Source organism: Pantherophis guttatus, chromosome 5 (assembly GCF_059756535.1).
Source record: "Pantherophis guttatus breed Tessera chromosome 5, ASM5975653v1, whole genome shotgun sequence".
In the NCBI taxonomy this organism is placed as follows: domain Eukaryota; kingdom Metazoa; phylum Chordata; class Lepidosauria; order Squamata; family Colubridae; genus Pantherophis; species Pantherophis guttatus.
The window spans coordinates 26,195,096-26,214,362 of NC_142067.1; the positions used below are offsets into that span (position 1 = coordinate 26,195,096).

General features: G+C 36.9%; 1 protein-coding gene across 13 annotated transcripts in view; it reads right to left on the bottom strand.

The window, feature by feature from the left end:
• The window catches only part of STARD13 (StAR related lipid transfer domain containing 13), a 111,147-nt gene that overhangs the window by 37,392 nt on the left and 54,488 nt on the right, over positions 1-19,267 (bottom strand). Inside the window, exon 1 of one of the 13 annotated variants that reach the window (XM_087894750.1) lies at positions 11,674-11,849. The exons of 8 other annotated variants lie outside the window; for them this stretch is intronic. Coding sequence is in view for 1 of the 5 variants with exons in the window: in XM_087894747.1 (XP_087750873.1) it covers positions 2,354-2,393 (40 nt within the window). In the remaining 4 variants the exon portion in view is untranslated. Of the gene's footprint in view, positions 1-2,353; positions 2,583-10,368; positions 10,447-11,673; positions 11,850-19,267 lie in introns of those variants that run through there. 4 more of the 13 variants (XM_087894756.1, XM_087894753.1, XM_087894747.1 and 1 more) reach the window with 4 other exon arrangements.

Sequence of the window (19,267 nt, forward strand, 5' to 3'; positions counted from 1 at the left end):
GTCTTTGGGTCGCTCACAACAATAACAACAAAAACCAATTGGTTGATTAATTGATTACATGCCATTAAGTTGTTGTTGGTTCATAGCAGTCACATGGTTATAATAAATAGGAAATATAATAAGGGAAATAATAGAATGGCAATCTATATACTGACATCAATATATAGGCAACAAATATCAGATACCTCTGATTAAGTATAGAGGAATTTTATCCACCCTACCCCAAGGGAGAAAGCCAGATCTAAGGCCTTTGGGAACATGATTAGAGTGGGAGAGGTCTAAAGCGCAGAGGAGGGTTTATTCCAGAGGACAGTCATATGTACATCTACCAGGTGGGGAGAGAAATATAACATAATAATTCCCCTGTATTCCTTTTAGAAAGAATGGACTGTAGCATTTCAGGTAACAGTCAGTCAAAAGAAGACCCCTCAACTGTAATGAACTTCATTTTAATTATTCCTTTTAAAAATTTCTTTAAACTTAAATAATTTTAATTGGATTATTTGAAATATATTGTTGTACAATACTTTTATTAACACAAACCCAAATGATACAAAATAACATGTATGATTTTGATTTATATTTGTAATGACTCTGCATGAGAATAATATTATTATATCTTAAAGAGGTTGGCTAAGAATATTCTTGAATGATTTTACAGTTTGAGCTATGTCTTCATTCTTAAAACCTGACAGGCACTAGAATTGTCTGAGAAGGCCTGAAGAGGCCCAACCTGGTACCCTTTCTCCTTCTTTGGATGAAACGCCAAAATTTCCAACCAAGCTGTGGCTGGGAACTACAGTCTTAATACATTTGTGAAGGGACAATTTGGAAAAAATAGAAGATAAACAAGGATGGTCCAATTTTTATGAATTTATTTTTCAATAAAGAAGACCTTAGAACATAATGGGAAATTAGTGTAGGCGGCAACTAGATCTAAAAAGGAAGCAGAGATTGTTATAATAAATCCCAAGGGATGCTGCGCTCTCTAGAAGTCACATGGGAAATAGTCATCCTCTGTACTAACAGTACAGATTCCTATTTCCCATATGATTTCTTCAGTTCTATGAAGTTTACTTTGTAGATAAGCTTTTTATTGCTGTAATACCATTCAATTTCCAGGAACTGTTTCTAAAGAAACCAAACTGTAGACGAGTATTGCAAATCCTAAAACATCTGACATTTCTGCATTGGTGTGTATGTTCATGTGTGCGTACATGTATGAGAGAGATCTGTACGTATATCTTTTAACATATATGTCAGAATCTCCTAATTAATTCCTGGAAAATTCCTGGAAAACAGAAGTAAATATGGATAGTTTAATATGGATAGTTTATTGAAATAACGACTTATGTAAGATTAAACTCTAATTTGCTTAGGTTGCAAATTAATGTTAAGAAATCAGAACTTCAAACTGAATTAAAGATCTCAAAAAAAGTTACAGAAACAGAGACTATTTATAACATCCCATAAAATTGGGGATATTTAAAACTTCTAATTCATTCAAAGTGTAACAAATTACTGTAAACTCCAACCTTTAAAAAATAAAAAAATATATTCAAGTATGAATAAATGTAACCATTTTTGGCTGAGAAGGGTTTTAGAATATTTGTATTCACACACTTAGAAATACATACACAAGATGGACAAAATATGATAAATACTTTTAATACAAGTAGGAAATGTTCTAGATTAAAGAAGACAGCTAAGGAGAGCTCAGGCATCCCAGATGTGATATACTATTAAAAAGGATGTCAACTGGACAAGTCATTGTATTAATGCTACATAAGTGTATACAACTTGTGTAAAGTCTCTTTTTAGATATAACAGTCACAAATATGGAGAAAATGGTTGAGTAATTTAAGGTTAACTTAAATTTCATTTTCTTATGCAACTAATGTTTTGATCCCCTGTAAACACAGAACAAAGAATCTGTTCAGACAGCAAGCCCATTTGGTGTCTAAATGGACTAAAATTTCCACTAGGTACCAATTTTACTTAGATGCAGTAAGGTTATAGTAAACCACATATGCTTTTTTGCCTCTACAGAAATTTAATTTTGAAATATTACATACAAAATCCAAGAAAGTCACACAATTATTTGCCTTAATAGCATTCTTAACACACACACACAAACTCACAAACACATACAAAATGCTACTCACAACGAAGTACAGATTTGTAACCTGGCCGTAAACTAGAATTAAATGCATATTATCATGAACTACCGTATAATGTTGAGAATGAACACATGGGTATTAAACTGGATCAGCTATAAAAAAATTGAGATTAGCGTAAATGGGTTTTGTGTTCACAATCAGATTCCCAAACTCTTGATTTGTATTTCACCTACCGGAATATGAATGTCCTGGCTGCCAGCTAGTAGTTTGCATTAAGTCTGATGAGTCATGCAAGTTATGCTGTATATCCTTGGTTTAAACAAGCACTTAATAACTTCTCTGTTCAAAATGTATTCCCGGTAGGAAGAAAGAAAAAGGAAAAATTCCAAACATGTGGATTTTTTAAACAGCACTAGTGGGAAAGGAGCAAGATGACCTCAGTAACTTTGTCCAGATGCTGTGAAATGGAAAAGATATTGGAACAAGCTGATTAACTAAGAAATTCTGTCTACAGCCCTTTGTGTATCTAAGGATTAATGAGCAACCTGGAGGAGATGACAACCTGAGGTACAGCCTCAGACCAATAACCTTTAAATGGCTGTTAATTCCCGGAAAGTAATATGTGGCAAGGTTATTAAAGTTGTTGTAATGGAGCTTGAGGAAGAAGCCATGGAAAACTGCACAGACTATAGACAGGGCATCTTCATTTATGAGACGACAAAATTTCTTTTCTAGAGAGATGCTCTCCAGACTTTTCAGTTGGATTCCTGAAACGATTACTCAAGCAAGATGTTTAAATTTCTTATAAACAGTAGCTAAATTAGGGATTTGGGATGAAGACCAAGTACAGTAAATTATTCTTTTTGAGTGTGTTATTATAGTACTCAGCTTCATAAAATAAATTAAAGTGAATTAAAATTGTCGATACTGCCTGTCCAAGCCCACGTGATGCCTTCCAAATATGTTAAGACTGCAAATTCCTAACATGAATTTAGAGACATGTGGCCCCCAAAGCCTTTATTAAGCACCAAATTAGGAACAGTCTTTCAAAAATTCTAGCCATGCTTACCAGGGATTTTAAATTTAGGTATCTTAACACCATAAGATTAGAGAAAATGCTATTCAGTTTAGGAACAGTACTATATTTGAATAATATTTTATATTTTTACTAATAAATAAGTAGAGAGTGTTGGTGAGGGAGGGATGATCACTGATCTTCCCCTGTAGAATGGAATGGATGTTCTTATGTGGAGAACCATGAAGTTTAGTCTTTCCATCACTATTGTTATATATTTACCTAAAAGTAGACGTAGTCCTCGACTTATGACCACAATTGAACTCAAAGTTTCTGTTGCTAAGCAACACAGTTGTTAGGTGAGTTGTGCCCCATTTTACAACCTTTCTTGCCACAATCGTTAAGTGAATCACAGCAGTTGTTAAAATTAGCGATTGTTAAATTAATCTGGCTTTCCTATTGACTTTGCTTGCCAGAAGGTCACAAAAGGGAATCACATGACTCCAGGACACTACAACCGTCATTAATCTGAATCAAAATTCAGCATGTGAAAAATGGTTATAGGTCAACTTTTTTCAGTGCCATTGTAACCAGAAATGGTCACAAAATGAACTGTGGTAAATCAATGACTACCTGTATTGGAAGAAACTATATGTTGGTTCAGAATGAGGTATCATTGGTAATCTCAGTTCTACATTTCCACCTTGGTTTTGACCAGAAATGCTGTCAAAGTCTTGATCCTGTCTCTACAGGTTATGTGGACTTGTATGGGGCAAAACAGATGGAAGTTAAATTTGTCTACAAACTATCTAGCTCTCTATTACTCTGGTTTTCACTGTGGATGGGTGTCACTGCAGGTCTGTTGCTTGCATACTTTCTGGGCTCATGGCTATGCTGGTTTTGCAGGTGTAGCTCTGGCCAAAGGACTCTTCTCCCAAGCATTTGATAAAGTAGACCAGAATCTATTTCTCGGTAAGATGGAACAATGTGGAATAGATAGTACCATCACCAGATAGATTTACAGGTAGCTGACCAATCACACTCAGCATATAGCCCTAATGTAACTACATCTACATGGAGGGAAGCATGCAGAGAAAGTTGTACCATGAGTCCAGTGCTCTTCAATCTCTTTATAAATGACTTAGATGAGGGGATCAAAGGGGCATTCATCAAATTTGCAAATGATACCAAGCTGGGGTGGGGGCGGGGGAATTGCTAACCCTTTGGAAGATAGATTCAAGATTGAGAAGGATGTTGACAGACTTGAGCATTTGGTCTTAGCCAACAAGATGCAGTTCAGTGGTGAGAAAAATAAGGTTCTGCTCTTAGTCAGGAAAAACCATATGCTCAGGTACAGGATAGGCAGTATTTGACACAACAGAGGGATCTAGGTGTCCTGGTGGACCAGCGCTTGAATCAACAATGTATTGCTACTGTCAAAAAAAGCCAACACAATCCTAGGCTGTATCATCAAGACCACAGGAAGTGATAGTACCGCTCTATACTGCACTAAGGGACATAATGTCTCAGTGGCTAAGATGCTGAGCTTGTTAATCGAAAGGTCGGCAGTTCAGCGATTCGAATCCCTAGTGCCGCGTAACGGGGTGAGCTCCAGTTACTTGTCCCAGCTTCTGCCAACCTGGCAGTTTGAAAGCACGTAAAAAAATAGGGACCATCTTTGGTGGGAAGGTAACAGCATTCCGTGCGCCTTTGGCATTTAGTCATGCTGGCCACATGACCATGGAGATATCTTTGGACAGCGCTGGCTCTTCAGCTTTGAAACGGAGATGAGCACCGCCCTCTAGAGTTGGGAACGACTAGCACATATGTGCGAGGGGAACCTTTACCTTTACCTTTATACTGCACTAGTAAGCTCACATTTGGAATAGTGCATCCAGTTCTGTCACTACAATACCAAAAAGATTCTGGAACCCTAGAAGAAGTATAGTACAACTTTCTGGTACAAAAGTTGAAATTTTGTTTCCTTCTTTTACATGTAAGTTTTTATTCCTAAATTATATCAACAAATATTATAGAAAGATTCAGTTGATGATGGGTAGGATTTTAAGACATATTAAGCCAAAATACACCACTTATAGATTCCATTAATTATGCATGTGTTGGAAAAGAAGGAAAAGCAAAATAGGTCAGATTAAATAGCACATATTAAGAACTGTAGTTGCTTTCTATCTGGGGATCTGAAAAGGAAAAGGGGTGTGCAGACCCCAAAAGTTGAAACATAATGAAAAAAAATAAATAACACAGCAGGTAGTTACCAAAACTATGATTGCCTATCTTGAGGACAGCCAATACAAAAGAAGATCCTTTTAAAGACTATGAAGGTGCCATTTCATCACACTTGCTCAATAATGTCCATAAAGACTTGTCTAAATGTGAAGGGATAGTTTTTGTAAAGTTTTCTCACTAGGGAAACCAGTTGTTCATTTCTTTTTATCCAAGCAATTTCAAATTATAGTCCTTGATGGGCCTGAGAAACAGTTTGATAGAACCACAGTCTCTATAATGACATATTTGTCTCCCTCTCGGTTGCTGCATGCAATTTTTTTTCTTAATGGTATCCATAAAAGCAAACTCCAAATACCAAACGCTTCTCACAGGAAGTACATAAATGCACACCGAAGGCATAAAATGAAATGAATGTGCATGTTGTACTTACTACCTGTGTTTCCCCGAAAATAAGACCCTGTCTTATATTTTTTTGAACCCTGAAATAAGCGCTTGGCCTTATTGCCATGCACTCAAAAGCCCGATGGACTTATTATCAGGGGACGTCTTATTTTGGGGGAAACAGGGTACTGTTTTTGCATTTCAGCAAAACATTGAAAATACAACACTGTTTCATTTAATTCCAGGTGTGTGTTCACATACATACAAATGCATGTGCACACACAGTTATGCTATCTACAGAACTGTTGCTTCCCTCACATATTTTCCTTGGGTTGATAATCCTCTTCATTTCATATCCATTTTTTAATACTAAGGAAGGCTTTCTTCCTCTTAAAGTAGCTTACAAAATGTAACATATATATAAATAATAATCTACCTTTTGAAGTGCAAGTACCAAATTGAAGGCCACATCAGAAAGAATACATGTGCAAAAGCAATATATTAAATCAAGCAGCAACCAAACCAGAGTTATATTTTCCAAGTGTCAGCATAGCATAACAAAAATAAAGGAGAAAACTTTTTTATGTTCTCAGGATTATCCAAACTTTTAAGGCCTCCTTTCTATATTATCACTAATCATATGTACCTGGCTCTCACAAAAGGGATGTAACACTTGATTTGATTTGCTGAAAGCAAAGGACCATAGAGAGAACACGAAAAATACATAATACAGAATGACCTTGATAATTTGCCTTGAACAAATTTAATTATTAATCAAAAATAGCTTGTATATTGGGTCTATCCATTTATTAGTTCTGGCCATAATGACATCCACACTGAAGTCTCTGAGCATCACTCCAAAAGCAAAGTGCAGCATTTTGCTAGAGAAAGTTTGTATATTTCTTAAAGGGAAGGCATATGACATACAAAGAGATGCTCCCTTAAGAATCATGGTTTCAAGCTTCAAAGGTAATAACCAACTACACGACTCTCGCCTAGAAACAAACTGTCAGTCCAAAAACTATAATAGAGGCATCATTTGTCTCAATCAAACTTTGAATAGCAACACTGTGCATTAATTGAAGTTTCTAGTTGGGTTTTAAGGGCAGTTGCTGCCATAGCAACTAAAACACTACACCAAAAATACTGTTTACAGACAAAGCAGAAACAATTCTTATTTTTAAAAAATCAGAAGAATTCTATTTTTTTAAAAAAAGGTAGTCCTCCATTTCAAACTGTCTGATACTCTATCCCTGAATCTTAAATAAATGTACTTCTACTTTATCTGTCTGAATGCTATATGATGATATCAAAGGGCAGTTGAACAAAGTCCTTATCTCCACTCCTGCCTCCGAGCACATAAAATCTGTTGAGATGGTTTAGCAGGAAGGAAAAAGAGAAGACCTATTTTTAATGGAACTTTAAAAGACATCATTATGTGTTAGCACTTCTTCACCACAATCCAATTAATACAGATTCTAAACACTGATCAACAGCAGCCTAAAATTTGATGGAAAGAGTATACTGAGCAGGTATGTACATATACTTTAGAACCTACTGTCAATCTATGGATGATTTTTCTCAGTGGTTTTGAGTAGCTGTTAAAAAATGTATCTTTCCATTACCTGGGCTGGAATATAATTCAGATTATTAAAAATGGTATCTGTTCCTTCTTCTTTATTTTACAGCACAGTTCCAGAAAAATGAGAAAACACAAGAAGAACTTGAAACAGTCATGGTTAGTGTTGAAAACTTGTCTTCAAGATAACTGCTGAGAAACATGTAAGTCACTGCAACTAGCTAATTTTTAAATACAATATTAGAAAGATTTTCATATATGGAAAATTTATTTCGAAAGTCCCTGAAACATGTGAAATGGACTCTACATATTCCATGCTTAGGATTTCTTTTTTTTTTCTTCTTTTTTTGGGAAAAAATATCAGCTTTTATTTGTACAAATAAAAGGATTTCTTTTAAAAAGAAAAGTGAAACAGAATTTGTGTATGAGCCTCATATATTAACTAAGGTGCTATGCACATGTTAAAATACCCTGAATTTTAATATGCTTAGGTAAATTATGAAGTCCTTCTTGGCTCTACAGGCCTTGGAGAGTGTAGCAAAATAATTTGCTTTGATCTTATGAATACAGTGTTTCTCTTTGTAGTTCAAGCAAATAATTTTGCTACACTACAGTAATCAGTTTGGGATCATCTTAATTGCTACAGCATTGTTCACAAAACTAGTTGAAGGTGGAACTGAAAAGAACAAAGGCTACTGGACGTCAGGATTAAAAGCAAGCTAGAGGATTATCAATCCAAAATATGGCATGTTTCTCACTTAAAACAAAAAGTGGGCTAATTTATAATCTATTTATAGGAAGATTAGATACTACGGAAGAGAAAGAAAGGGAGGTATTAGAGCTGAAAAAGGGGAAATTTAGATGTCCAAAATCTAGCAGTGATTCACACTGCCAAATAGTCCACACTTCATTCAGTGCATCCTTAAATGGAAAAGGGATAGGAAGGAGGTTCCTATGTGTACAGTATTAGGATTCATAGGTTTCACAGAATGACATTCATCATACCGTAGCAAGATGATAAAAAAAATATAGAAAAATCAAAACAGCAACAAAATACACTTATGGTAGAATATATGGACACCCACTGACCAAAAAAGGAACTTTAAGGGTAATGGCAGAAGGCAGGTAATTAAAGACAGAGAGCTAGGGCAGTGGTGAAATCCAAATTTTTTTACTACTGGTTCTGTGGGTGTGGCTTGGTGTGCGTGGCTTGGTGTGCGTGACAAAGGAAGGATACTGCAAAATCTCCATTCCCACCCCACTCCAGGGGAAGGATACTGCAAAATCCCCAGTCCCTCCCCACTCCTGGGGGAAGGATATTGCAAAATCTCCATTCCCGCCCCACTCTGGGGCCAACCAGAGGTGGCATTTGCTGGTTCTCCAAACTACTCAAAATTTCTGCTACTGGTTCTCCAGAACTTCTCAGAACCTGCTGGATTTCACCCCTGAGCTAGGGTTAAGCTTACCCATGAATGTATTTGGGTTCAACCTTTATATTTATAAAAAAAACCCTAAATACGCATTCAAGAAATTAAGATGAAGCTGCTGTTTGTCCAGAAGCTGCAAGCCACTAGATCCCATCCGGATCGGATCACCCTCCATCCTGGGATTCTCCTGGATTCATGGCTTCTGCTTGATCGTAGGTTTGAGGCTGTGGATAGGTAGTGGTTTCACAGCCTTGGCTGCTTTATGCCAATTTCAAACCTTCTAACAACAGCCACTTACGTGCTTGACACTTGGGTTACTTTGGTGCATTCTAATATAGCTAGGAGGATTAAACATTCATTATATTTAAAAGTATTTTTGAAAGAATAACCAGGGTTGGGGGTGGAGGGGAGAGAAGGGGTTCTTTTCTTATCTTTGCAATTGTTCCATTATTTCCTTATTCCCTTACAAACGTATGCAAAGTGTCTTAGAGCCTCATTCAGATTTATGTAGTTGCTATGAAACCGGGTGTTAATTTAAAAATTAAAATAAAACATCTAATCTCTCTGCCTTTGAATACACAAGCATCTTATTTAATTAGCAAATATACATACATATATATATCACACAGTGCCTGTTGATTTATCGCTGAAAAATGCTTCAAATTGATTCCGGTAACATCAAAGTCAGGCAGGGTGGAAATAGCCAGTGCACAGCAAACATCAGCCTCAGCAGATGACAAATAATCAAACAAGAAGGCCATGAGAAGGGAACAAAAGACCTCAAAGCAACTATGATCACAAGGGCAGATTGACAGCACAATAGAGGAAAAGTCATTACAATGGTTCTCCCAATGAAGTACAACCAGTGTGCGCCTTAATGATTGCCAAGATCTTGCTATTAAACCAATATATGCTTTTCGCTAAATATACCATGCAGATCCTACTAGCAATAAATCCCATGTGTGCTGTCCCACCTAGCCCTCCAATAGAGTTATTAGTGTGGTAGTCATTATTATGATACAATTTATCCATCATATTCTGTCATAAGGAACATAAAGATTTGGGGAAGTTCTAAATGATGGACTCCCAGCACTACTACTAGAACCATTATATCTTTTCCTCCTGAAAAAAATCCCTGTGGGGGCGGGGGAAGGGCATAGAATAAGAGCAAGAAGAATACAAGAAGATTACAATTTAAAGAAAATATCACCAGAGACCTCTTTGCTGGCAGTAACTGTCTTCCTCAGCAGATGTTCCCTTACACGATTGCAGTTATAGATATCAAATGAAGATTCCTACTTAAACTGCCTTGAGCTCATGGAGCAGATGTAGGATACAAATAAATAAATACTCTAAAAATGAGAGACTTCATTTGTATGGCAAGGACACATATTACATAAACAGTCCATCAATTCAGTAATTCCCTTTTCCCACCATTCTTGGCAGCAAGATCTTCCCAAATTGTAAAGAAAACTTTTAAATAAAAATGATGGTAACAAAAATAGGTTCTTTGAATCAACAATTACTTAGCTGAAAAGCTAGTATTTTATAGTTAAGAAGTCACTGAACAGAACTATAACTGTCAAGAATAATACATACATCTGCCAAAACTTTAAAAGGAGAGGGCATCAAGAATCCTGGGCAGAATCCAACTACTCTGCCTCTACTATTGATAACTGAATAGTACCGAGGGCATAATGTTGCCTCTTTCCTAATTTACATCCTCCTCCATTGGTAAGAACAGACTCCCACCCCCCTGAATTAATGACATCAATCAGCAGGGAGTTTTGTAAAATGCATAAACCAGTCATTTTCCAAACTCTACCAGAAGATAAATGATTCCAGATGTTGGACTAAAGCCATTTTCCCACACATGCTACAATGTTTTGTTATCCATATTGGGTTATAATGTCTGGGGTGTGAGAGCGAGAGAGAGAAAGAAAGAGAGAGAGAATGAGATTGTGTATAATTCAAAGAGTTAACAGCTAAAGCTTCCACTTCTGGCTAAGAGCAAACAGTGTTTTAAAAGTAGAATGGTAAAAGTTCAATTGCTGTACAAAGAGTGGTAGAACTGATTGATGTCAAGCAATTCAGTCTCTAGGATCTTGTACAGAGTAACAACAGCAAAACTGCTCACCTCCTGCTTCCTATTAATATCTGTACAAATTAGAAAACGGATCATTTCCAAAGTTACTGAATAAATTAGAACTCAGTCCATGTCATTTCCATCTCACAACTTCTATTAAAATAAAAACATCAGTCAACTTAAAACTTTGTTGAAGATACGGATCCTTTCCCTTGCCACCCCGAAACTCCCAAGTCGAAAAATAGTGACTCTTCGTAAAGTTGGATGCAGATAAAGATTATTCTAGGATTGAAGTAAAAACACATTTAACATTTCTTATATGTACCAAAGTTATAATTTTCAATGAATATACAGAAAGTAAAAAAGAACAATTGAATGCATTTTGGAGTCAGTCATTTCTTTCCATTATTCTGATATAAGTAAAAGAGTCAGGGGAATAATTCCTGCTTTAAACTTATTCTGGCTAGGCAGAATAAGTTTTCTCTTAGCAATACAAACATAGTTCCTTCCATTTGTTCACATCCATAGCAGCTGTCAATAAACCATATGTAGTGGACTAATCTTTAATGGTAGTTTGACAAATTCTAAAATCTAGTAGAGAAAATAGCACTTAAATAAAACAACAAAACTACTGAAAAATTTGAAAAACGAACAATTTGAAAGCTCGTTTGCAATTTTTTTCAAATAAGCAACTGCATGATAAACTTGGTTGCATATCTCACATTCAACTAAAACCATTAAAACTCTCTAATCGGAAGAGCAAATGGAGATAGTTAGCATAGTAATAACCATAAACATATTGGAGGAAGCAGACTTACTTTGTGTAAAAATATCTTAAGGCTCGGCTAGAAATATTATTTCTTCTACTGCTTACTAAGAAGTGTTCAATCTGACAGATGGTTTCACTTTGCCACTAAGCATTTTCTCTTGCTTATCTCTGCCAGCTATTATTTCCACAAGGCTGTTTGCAGGACTGTGCTCTACATCTTTTCTGAACTAATCAATGCCTCTCTTGGCTTTGGCTGGTTTCTAGTCCCGCCTCCTGTTCTTGTATAAATGAAAACTCACAGCTGGATTGTCTGTAAACCGTTTCTCTTACCATGAGCTCCACTGGGTAAATTGTGCAATCAGGCCATGAAGCAACCCGCTGGAAAAAACAATCACTCATCTTAATGAGGTACATATAAAAGCCAACCAATCATGAATACTGATATCTAATGACTAGAGAGCTATGACCTTCAAGCCTGTCAGGCACAAGCAACCAGAGCAACCACAGTGAAGGGTCTAAATTGACTACTTTATTATATTCTACCTATAATACAAGAACCTCCCCAAACTGCTTGCCTTCTCTTGAGAACAAACAGATAAAGTTCCATGGAATGTGTGTGTCGGTCCTAGGTCTCTTGTGGCTATGCAACAATTCAAGGCTCAACTCCAGCCTTGCCCCGGCTGGTAGTTTTCCAACAAAGCCTGAAGTGCCTATCAAGATTATCCAAGCCCTACTTAACTTTATACAGCTGTGATGGCGAACCTATTGCACACGTGCCAGAGGTGGCATGCAGCACCTTCTCTGTGGGCATGCGAGCTGTTGGCTCAATTCAGCTCTGCCACGCATGCGCATGTGCCTCCCACCGGCCAGCTAGTCTTTGGGTCTCTGCTGCACACACGTGGGGGGGGGGGCGCAAGTGCATGTAAGGGTGAGGCGCATGCAAGGATGCGTGTGCATGTATAGGGGTGTGGTGCATGCGGGGGGCTGTGCACTCATGCACCGGAGCAAGATGCATGCACACGCGCATTGCATTTTGGGGGTTCGGGCGCTTTTGGCACTCGGTCCGGAAAAGGTTAGCCATCATTGTTATACAACTACCTGGCAAACCAAATAATGTATTTTTATATTAAGTTGATTTAAAATAAATGTACATGTGCAGATATAATAAAAGCAATCCCTTGTTTCCATTTTCTACTCCTGTAGAAATCATGAATCTGTTTCTGGAATCATTGCTGTATTAGATAAGGATGAACAAACTGAAGTTTGATTCAGTCAAACTGGAAATTGGATTATATTATGAGCGCAGAATAGGTATAGAACTTGTCCAGGGCAGGATGTATTCCTATTGGATGAATTCAGTATCAATCTGATATTTGAATGTCCAAATGGCAATAGTTGGTAGAAGTGATTTTTAATCAAAACTTCACTTTTTATATGTTAGTGGATCTCATCTCAGAAGAAATCAGACATCTCAGGCATCCATGGATTAGTTAGTCATGATTAAATTAGTTGCTCTATGTACGGCAGACCTGACTTTGAAAAATTATATTGGCTGAAACATGTTTATCGATATTATAATTAAACCCAGCTGAACAGTTAAGTATTTTAACGTATCAGCCTTTTTGGTTGCCAATTTGTTTCTGGATTCAATTCAAGGTACTGACTTTAACCATGAACGTTTAAAACTATCATGGACCAGAATATCTCAAGAGACACTTCTTCCACATTATTCAGCACATTAACTAAGTTTGTGTCTGCTTTGATTTTTCACTCTGATTTTTCCCATTATCAGAAATATAGAGAATAAGTACTTGATAGGTCATAATCTAAACATTGGAAATTGCTCTTAAATATGCCTCTCATGCTTTTTTGAAAGATAGGCATCAGACTGTTATTCCAGTCAGCTTTTATGGAAGAAATAGGAACTTGTGTTTCTCAATTTTTTCTGAACTATCATTTGAAGGGGGCACCTTATAGGCACATTACCACAGCGAAGCATATCCTCAGAAATCATCAAGTAGAGATATTTGCACAGTTGCTTTGAAGGCTGTCTCACATTGTTTGAGCCTGGATGTGCATATACAGAGCCTTCTTCCGTCAGAACTGCCATTGAAACAGAGTATCTATCTGTGCGTTCACCTACTGGTTCTTCTCGGTCTACAACTATTCATTTAGTGATCGTTCAAAGTTACAATGGCAAAAGCAAAAACCTGACTTATGACCAGGGGTAAAATGCTACAGGTTTGGGCTGATTCACCTGAATCGGTAATAAAAAATGCTACTGGTTCATCAGAACCAACAGTAAAAAAATGCTTAAAAAAGTAAAAAAAAGAAGTTCCGAGGATTGTGCGGCACAGCTGATTGTCACACAGCTGATCGTTGGAACTTTTTTTTTTTTTTTTTAACTTTTTAAGCATTTTGTTACTACCGGTTTGCCGGAACCGGTAGTAAAAAATTCTTAAAAAGGAAAAAAAAAGTTCCGACAATCAGCTGTACGACAATCAGTTGTGCTGTGTGATTTATATTCGCTAGAAAGCAGGAAATCCTGCTTTCTAGCGAATCTAAATCACGCGGCACAGCTGTTTCCCCCCCCTCGCCGTTCTACTTATCTTTGCAGACTCAGTAAAGGCTTCTTAGCGCCTGCGGTACGTATGTGAAGCACACATGTGCACACGAATCAAACCAGTAGCAGACTTCAGAGCATTTCACCCCAGCTTATGACCGTTTTCACACTTATGACCGTTGTACCATTCCCTATGATCACATGGACAACGTTCGGCTATTTAGCAACTGGCATGTATATTAAGATAGTTGCACTGTCCCAGGGTCTAATGATCACCATTTGTAATATTTTCAGTTTCCAACAAGCAAAATCAAGAGGGGAAGCCAGATTCGCTTAACAATTGTGCAATTCATTTGACAACTGCAGTGATTCACTTAACAACCGTCTTGTTTAGCAATGGAAATTTTGGGCTCAATTGTGGTGGTAAGTCAAGGGCTGTCTGTATAAGTTTAGAGACCCCTTAAAGCAGACATGGGAGTCTTTCAGATAATGCAGTGCTTTAACAGTTTGAGGGGGATGGGGCACTCAATGCAAAAATGTTTTTTAAAATGCTGTTTTCAAATGCTTTGTACAGCCCTATTTCCTACCTTTATTTTTTGGCCTACCAATTTAAAACTTCTGATGCTGTAAAACTATTTAATATTTTTAGGTTGCTCTCTGGCACTGTTGTTCTTTTTATTCTGATTGTTTTTCAAAAATTTTGTAAACCAATGTGAGATTTGGTAGGCAGAAAACGCAGGTTACGAATTAGAATACTAAATAGTGAAGTACATATTCTTTGTACCTTTTAATTCAATTCAAAATCCATTCCTGGAATATTTAGTTATGGGATTTGAGTAATATGGCTGAGAAAACAAAAGAGGCCTCCGTACAAAAAGAATGTGCATAAACATATTATAGTAATCAAACAATTGCTGTATTTTAATTTGTGTGCAAATTAGGGCATTCTAAAAATGCAAAACCAGTTAGTTTCTCCCCATGCCCTATTAGGGGTGAGTTCGATTATTCTCTCTGCCTCTAACCATTTTCTGGATGCTTTATAAACCTTGTAAGAATATGTATATATAGTATTGGGTACAGAAATGTAACATGGAAAATAGCCCAAAGCATAATTGGAGCAAGTGGATAGTAGCTATTTGGATATGATCTTGAACTTATGAAGCAATAAAACAAAGACTATAAGAAGTCCGAAAGAGATTAGCATTTATCTGTATTGACAGATGCAACTGTTTTTTAGAGTTACGTGTGCATGTATGATAAAAGTGATGAACCAAACCTCAATCAGTCAGGACCAAATTGAAAAAACAGAACTTCCAGACAATCTTAGATATTTCACTAAGCATCCCTAGATTACTGATTTCTCAATTGCTTTTAGCATATAAAGTGTTATTGCCTTCCTCAAATTGCCCACATTTCTTATCAAAAATGGATTTGTAAATCTTGTAAGCAAAGCCTTATGTCTTATGCCTAAAGATATTTACCCATGTAATAGGGCTGTATTAATATTACCCTTCTCATCTTTCCTATTACCTTCTTCTATTGGTATCTTATGATGATATCACTTTATTGTTTATATGTACACCAAGAGCTTATGCACCGGAGACAAATTCCTTGTGTGTCCAATCATACTTGGCCAATAAACAATAAAGAATTAGAACAAGGCAAATGGGAGCTACGCCATTCTGCTTGCCATGAAAATTTAAATATATTCATGTATGTTTTAATTGTATATTTTATTTTGTTTCTTTTAGTTGCTTTGTTTATGTTATTTGTTAAAGAAATAAGCAATTTTCTTGGTATTTGTTTATCCAGGAGTAAAAGTCACTTTTCAATGAATATTTTCTGAAATAATAGATTGGCCACCTAGTCTTGCTAGAGAAGAAAAGATGAATGAAGGCAAATATATGTGTCCCAGGATAAAGTTGCAGGATCCAATTTGAATCGGTCACTCGGACCAGAGGTTCATTCTTCTAAGCTTTTGGACTCATGCTGGAGCTCTTCCTCAGGGAATTTCTCTCTTTCCAGAATGTGTACCCATTCTGGAGAGAGAGAAGTTCCCTGAGGAGGGGCTTCAACGTGAGTATGAAAGCTCAGAAGACTAAACTTCTGGTCCTGGTGACGGATCCAAATTGGATCCTGCAAGAAAAGATGAGGTTAAATGATGAAATGTTTTGTGAATCTTGCGTAACTTTATTAAAATTTTAAAAAGAAAAATAAAAACTATCAAGAACTAATATTTAGAGTAAAAAGAGAAGAAACAAATAAGGAAATAAGAAACAACATAGCCAAAAGTTGAGAGAGAGAGAGGGAGGGAGGGAGGGAGGGAGAGAAAGGGAGGGAGGGACGGAGAGAGAAAGAGAGAGGGAGGGAGGAAAGGGGAGAGAGAGAGAGAGGGAGGGAGGGAGGGAGGGAGAGAGAGAGAGAGAGAGAGAAATATCACTTTTCATTATAAATATAAATGTAACCTCTGGTTACAGCCTCATTTATATTTTGTCTATAATCTATTTTTAATCAACCAAATTGTATCATAATTCCTTTTTTCCTGTCTCTTATACACATACATACATAGATACAGACGCACACAAAATCAGTTTGATGTAATGGTTAAGATGCTGGCCTAGAAACCAGGAGACTGTGAATTCTAGTCCTGCTTAGGCATGATAGCTGTCTGGGTGACTTTGAGCCAGTCACTCTCTCTCAGGCCAGCACATTTCACAGGGTTGCTGTGGAGAAAATAGGAGGAGGAAACAATATTAAATACGTTGACTGCCTTGAGTTACTTATGAAGCTGCCCAGAATCACTTTCAATGATGAGAGGGGTTGCATATATGTTTAATAAATAAAATAAAGTAATAAATATGGAATTTTTTAAAAAGTCAGGTTTCCAGTTAGGATTAAACTTATCTCTATTAATTTAGCACTACATACACAGTATGTTTGGTTAAAGCTGTCAATCTGACCTTCTCAACAAGTTCTATCATCTTCATCATCCATTCCTCTATTATGGGTAAAGTTGACTCTTTCTACCTGGGCGCATATAATAATCTTGCTGCAGTTGTCATATACAAAAACGAAGTTCCATAAGTTTCCCCCACACAGCGGTTTATCCATCTGCTCCAAAAGAAAAGTCTCTGGATTCAAGAATATATTAATCTTTAAAATATTTTGTATTATTATATGTAACTGAGTCCAAAATCTTCTGATCCTATAAATCAGTGTTGGCGAACCTTTTCGGCACTGAATGGGCGGCTGCTCTTCCGGTTTTTGATGCGCACATGTGCATCGCCACCTGGTCTTCCAGTTTCTGGCGTGCATTTGCATGTGAAGACCAGCTGGCTGGTGTGCATGCAAGCACAGGAAACCAGAAGAGCATGCGCACTGCTCTTTCAGCACTCCCGCACGTGTGAAGACCAGCTGGCGGGTGCACCAGAACCCGGAAGAGCAATGGGCGATGGCTCATGTGCCTGGAGAGAGGGCTCTGTGTGCCATTTCTGGCACCTGTGCCATAGGTTCGCCATCACGGCTATAAATGTTGCTGTATATGCTAATGCAGGGGTGGGCCACTGTGGCCCTTTTACAATCTGTGGACTTCAACTCCCAGAATTCCTGAGACAGCCAAGCTGGCTCAGGAATTCTGGGAGTTGAAGTCCACAGGTTGTAAAAGGGTCACAGTGGCCCACCCCTGTGCTAATGCTATTATGGATATGCTTGATGATTACACAGTCATTTCTGAGCTTATCTAAGTTACAGAATCATGCAGCCACTCTGCATTTTAAACCATTGAAATCATGGCTGTAGGAAAAGTGCAATTTTGCTTATGACTTGGGGTAAACATTAACTTTTTGTAGAAATGGAAAATATAATTTCAATGTAAAAGAGTTAACAAACCAAGCACTTGTAACTGTATCCAGTTTATATAAAGAAACAGGCAGAAGTGAGCAATATCACTGCCACTTTCAAGTCCAAGGTGACCTATATGATGATGATGGGTTTGTTGTCCCCATGACCTCATGTCCTTTTGTGTTTAGAGGTACTCGTTCTAGAGAATCCCAATCAACTGCCATGGTAATATTGCAGACTATTAGATTTTATCCTGCAGACATCCTACTCAGACATACCCCAAACCAGTCCTAGCTGCACCATGAGGAATAACTTAACTGATGCTGTTTGATTCAACCATTAGAAAATGAGAACATAATTTTAAATGTTCCAGACAAAGACAGAAGAACATCTTTTCCAGATGCCATCTTTATTTTTCTACAGTTGAAAATATATTTTTTTAAAAATGGGCCTAAATAAGATTATTATCAGTTCTTTTTCTCTGCACAGCAAAACTAACATTAATTTTATTTAATCAGCAGAACTGAAAAGCAATGGAAGAGATTTAAGAAAAATAGATTAGTTAAAGTCAAGATTAAGTATGGGCAAAACCATGTCAGAATGCCGGCAGTCTGAAAAGTGACAGCAGGTCAAAGATCTGTGCAGTTCTATATCTTGCCCACTAGAGGCCATCTAGAGTTCAACCATGATTTTCAGAAGTATTACATAACAAGTTCAGTTTGAAAACTAAAGCATTATTTTATTATTTCACAGTCATTTTTATTTCCTAATTTCATATAAAGAAATTTCCCCTGCTTTAATGTGCTATAGGGCAACAAATTATTTAAAAACAAACAAACACTAATTACTGTGGAATATCATTCATATATGGTTATCTTGATATCAGTTACAAAATTATGTGGCTCCACAAACTTCCAAGTTGCTAACTGGGATTTTTGTTTTAATGTAATCATATAACATCAATGTTTTGTTAACTATACTGGATCCAAATCCAGTTGGCAACCTTTATAATTTAAACAATTTGGATCCAGAAGCATCTCCCACCATGAAGCATTCTTATTTGTGTTGTTTTTGGAATGATTCCTCAAGGAAATTTCCCTGGCATCCATACAGTTGCCTTTATATTGGTGCAGGTGGAAGCACTTCTCCTTTTCAAGGAATTTTAGATCTCAAATTGTAAAGACAATGAATGTGTTTTATTTACTTTTAAAGTTATATTTCCTATGCCTGTGGTTTAATT